This window comes from Camelina sativa, chromosome 13, assembly GCF_000633955.1.
Source record: "Camelina sativa cultivar DH55 chromosome 13, Cs, whole genome shotgun sequence".
Classification (NCBI taxonomy): domain Eukaryota; kingdom Viridiplantae; phylum Streptophyta; class Magnoliopsida; order Brassicales; family Brassicaceae; genus Camelina; species Camelina sativa.
This window is the reverse complement of record NC_025697.1, coordinates 535,873-539,425: the sequence shown is the minus strand read 5'-3', so window position 1 is coordinate 539,425 and position 3,553 is coordinate 535,873. Positions and strand designations below refer to the sequence as shown.

General features: G+C 39.5%; 1 protein-coding gene across 3 annotated transcripts in view; it reads right to left on the bottom strand.

Moving 5' to 3' along the window:
• The window catches only part of LOC109124637 (E3 ubiquitin-protein ligase PRT6), a 10,789-nt gene that overhangs the window by 3,297 nt on the left and 3,939 nt on the right, over window positions 1-3,553 (bottom strand). For 2 of the 3 annotated variants that reach the window (XM_010453764.2, XM_010453765.2), the window contains 8 exons: window positions 3,393-3,537; window positions 3,112-3,252; window positions 2,574-2,817; window positions 1,789-2,490; window positions 1,303-1,494; window positions 601-1,193; window positions 342-393; window positions 45-258 (listed from right to left, as the gene is read on the bottom strand). In XM_010453764.2, coding sequence (XP_010452066.1) covers window positions 45-258; window positions 342-393; window positions 601-1,193; window positions 1,303-1,494; window positions 1,789-2,490; window positions 2,574-2,817; window positions 3,112-3,252; window positions 3,393-3,537 — 2,283 coding nt within the window. The remainder of the gene's footprint in view (window positions 1-44; window positions 259-341; window positions 394-600; window positions 1,194-1,302; window positions 1,495-1,788; window positions 2,491-2,573; window positions 2,818-3,111; window positions 3,253-3,392; window positions 3,538-3,553) is intronic. The other variant, XM_010453766.2, reaches the window with a different exon arrangement.

Sequence of the window (3,553 nt, the reverse complement as noted above, 5' to 3'; positions counted from 1 at the left end):
AGAATCAAGATCTTTCCTTCTTGGTCCATCTCCCTGCAGAGAACCTGTTTTGCCGCTATCACCATCTTCGATCACTTCAGCAGCAGTTCGGAGTAGACACAGCGCTTCAGAGAACCGAAGAGAAGGTTTCTGGGCATCCAATCTACCTAACCTAGTAGGTGGACTATCTTGAAGCTTTGAGACAGAACATAAATCTCCAGGACATGCAGGTAACACGGAATTGGCAAGCCGGCGGCATGCAGGACAAAGAAATTCTCCCTGACAGAAGAAACAATGTTTAAGCTTCAGAAGGAGTACATTAAAGCACCAGAAAAACATCTCTAAATTAAAAACACATATACCAGGTCTAGGTCCACAATATGTGCACCTTCAAAGACATTTCTTCTGCCAGACCTACAACATACAAACATAGAAAAAAGCTTTTAAACGTGACGTAAGATCATAACTGTAAATCAAGGATGGAAAATAATTAATTCAATTATGCCCAGCAGATAAAAGAGGACATATCAACATAAGAGAAAATAAATTCACCTAGCTACATGCTGATTAATTAAGATATTTGTTTCACATACAACCCCAAAGAAGTCAAACATGGCTCACCTTTCCTTTAAGGACTTTAAATATCGTTCAAGACAGCTTTGATGCACAGCATGTCCACATGATGAAAAATAAACTCCATCGCAGTCGGTAGGGTGAAACCCATCTGAACCAGCATCAGGACGCCTGGGAGTCTTTCTTGATCGAATCTCAGGAAATCTAACTTGTAAAGTAGATGGACCACCAACAGAATTTTTCTCCGAACTATTTTCAACTTCATGGTGTCGATGATCTACACGTGTAAGGCTTTGATTTATCATGTCTTCAATTTTTTTGCGAACAGTTTGATACATGGCTATCTCCAATGATTCCCTGTTAGATTCGTCTTTTCCCCTCCCATCGCTAGACCTCTTCTCTGTCTGACCATTACCTATAAGCCGGGCTTTTATAGATTCAAGCACAGAATCGGTAGCAGACTCAGAGGTAGCATCACCTGACAGTTGCAGCGCGTGCGGAGAACTTATTCTAAAACTATCTGAAGAAGCATTCATTCTCAAAAGATCAGGAACTCCATCCACAGATATCTGCTTTTCAGATTGTGGACCTTGATCCCAAGATGGAGGACCTCTATCCACAAAACTCAATAGTTTAGATTTCTGCAGGAAAAAATACATCATTAAGAACGATGAAGAACAAAACTTCCTCGGAGTATATGTTTATTTAACCTTAACAATCACAAATTATAGCATTATCCATTCTACCAACCTGGAGAAAAATCAAGAAAGAAACGGGGTCTTTGGAATCTGGGTCATGGCAGAGGGAGCAAACTTCACGGACAGCAATTGAATCATGTTCCATACCAGAATCACTAGTTTCAGTTTCAGATCTTGTATCATCATCATCCATGCTGGAACTCAAGGTAGACAAGAACTTTGACTGTTCAGCTTTCATTTTTGCCTGCATGCAAGTTAAAATAAGCATAACTAGCATATTCTAGAAATATAGTTCTGACTGTAGATAACAACTTAAATAATTAGCATAAAAACAATTCAGACAGTCTTATACAAAGATCTTCTATTACCACAGATGCATCTATGTCAACAGGTAGAAACATTAACAGGAAGCATGCAGGACCCAGACAAGTCAAGGAGCAAACAGCAGCCCTCATATGTTAAAGTGCATGATCCTACATCAATGGCTACCAATTCCATGTCAAACTTGTGCACTAGATTTAAAATAAAAGAATCTTACCATAATAGCAGCTTGCCTCTCTTTAGCTTTAGCCTTGCGCTTCTCATCTGAAGCAGAGCCTGACATGACTTTATCAAAGCCAGATTGACCAACCACCTCTGGGGCAAGACTTTGTAATAGATTCATACAAACAGAGTCGATTGCACTAAACTTCTTCAGCAGATTTCCAATCCAGGAAGAAATATTGCAACTGCCTGCCTCTTGAAATTGATGGAGGCCATCACCCATACGAGTCCTCATTAACGAAACAAGAAGAGACAACAAACTTTGTTTTTCTGTCCCTTGATCTGTACCAATTATTTCCAGACCAGCTAATTCGAGAATTGGAATAGAATTTTCTACGCAACAATCCTGACTATTAGATTGCCTCTGCTGAGTGCAAATATCCAATGACAACGAGAGTAAATGCAGTGCAGTTATAAGAACACCATCTGGAGCACGTGATTTAGCTGATATACCACTCTCTAGTGCGTAGTATAAAGCAGATGAAATGATTTGAAATGTGGTTTTGCAAGTGCCTATTCTAGCAAGCCCCTTTAGGGGAGGATAGATCATTTTCCACCTAGGAAGCTGAGTGGTCAATGCAGACACTCCAGAATAACGCGAAAATCTTTCTTCTGCAGATTGCAATTCTCTTGAATACCAACGAGGGTGGTAGAGATCCAATTCCTTCCAACAAGATGGCCGTAGTGAATACTTTCCCTGACAACGAACTAATGTCAAGTGATTTTTTACATTGAGTGTAAACTTAAAGCTGATGCCAGAATAAGGGTAAGAATCAAGACCTGGTTCATGCCGGATGGATTGCAATAGACTGAAACGTCATCTAAGACCTCCTGAAGCTCGTCCGACTTGGACAAGTCACGGGGTAAAGATTTGACCAATTGACTATGAGTGAAATCTCCAGTGGCTAGCTTGAAGATGATCTCTCTTCTCAAACTTTCAGAAGTAGAGAGACCACAAAACCGTCTTTCCTGCAGAATCTGTATCAGAAGAGCAAGCATTTCCTGGACCAAAACTGGTTCATACCTGAAAATAAATTGATGATAAGAATCATGTCAAAATGAGGCAAATAATAGTAAAATCTATAGATACAAGAGAGTCATTAGGACTGACCATCTAGTATCAAATAAACTCCCAACTGAGAAAATTTACAAAATAATACAATAACAAAGACAAAATGCTTATTCTACTCGAATGTAGACCGCACTATTAAATGAAGAGACAGTCATATTCAACGAGGTAAGTTGACAGTTTGAATGTAGCGAACTATAAAACTATATACTGAGATCAGTTACCGGCAAGAGAACGATAGGTACATACTCATTTGTTATATCCGGATTTAGTGACAGATAGCTTGAGAGCCCAAATCGACTGAGAAGTTTATCAACATAAGAATCTGCGGGAGCTAATGCACCACAACACTGCAGAAGAAATAGATCAAGCTCAAGTCCCTGTTCTGACCTGTAAAAAGAAACTACTAGAATGAGAAACGAGTAATCTCTTCACAACCAATTTACCAATTTGAAAAGCTGCATCTAGTTAAACATGCAAGGAAATGATGAATTACAGCACTTTATAAAAGCAATAGTATTCACACATACCAACGAACTGACCGATACCACTCACAAGATACTAATGCAGAATCCCCATTCTTCTTCCACATTCCAGCAATAACCTGGGAACAGAAGACCCTAACCCGTAGAACATGCTCCATAACGAGTGAAGAAAATCCAGAAGGATGGAAATCTCCTATCACAGAGCT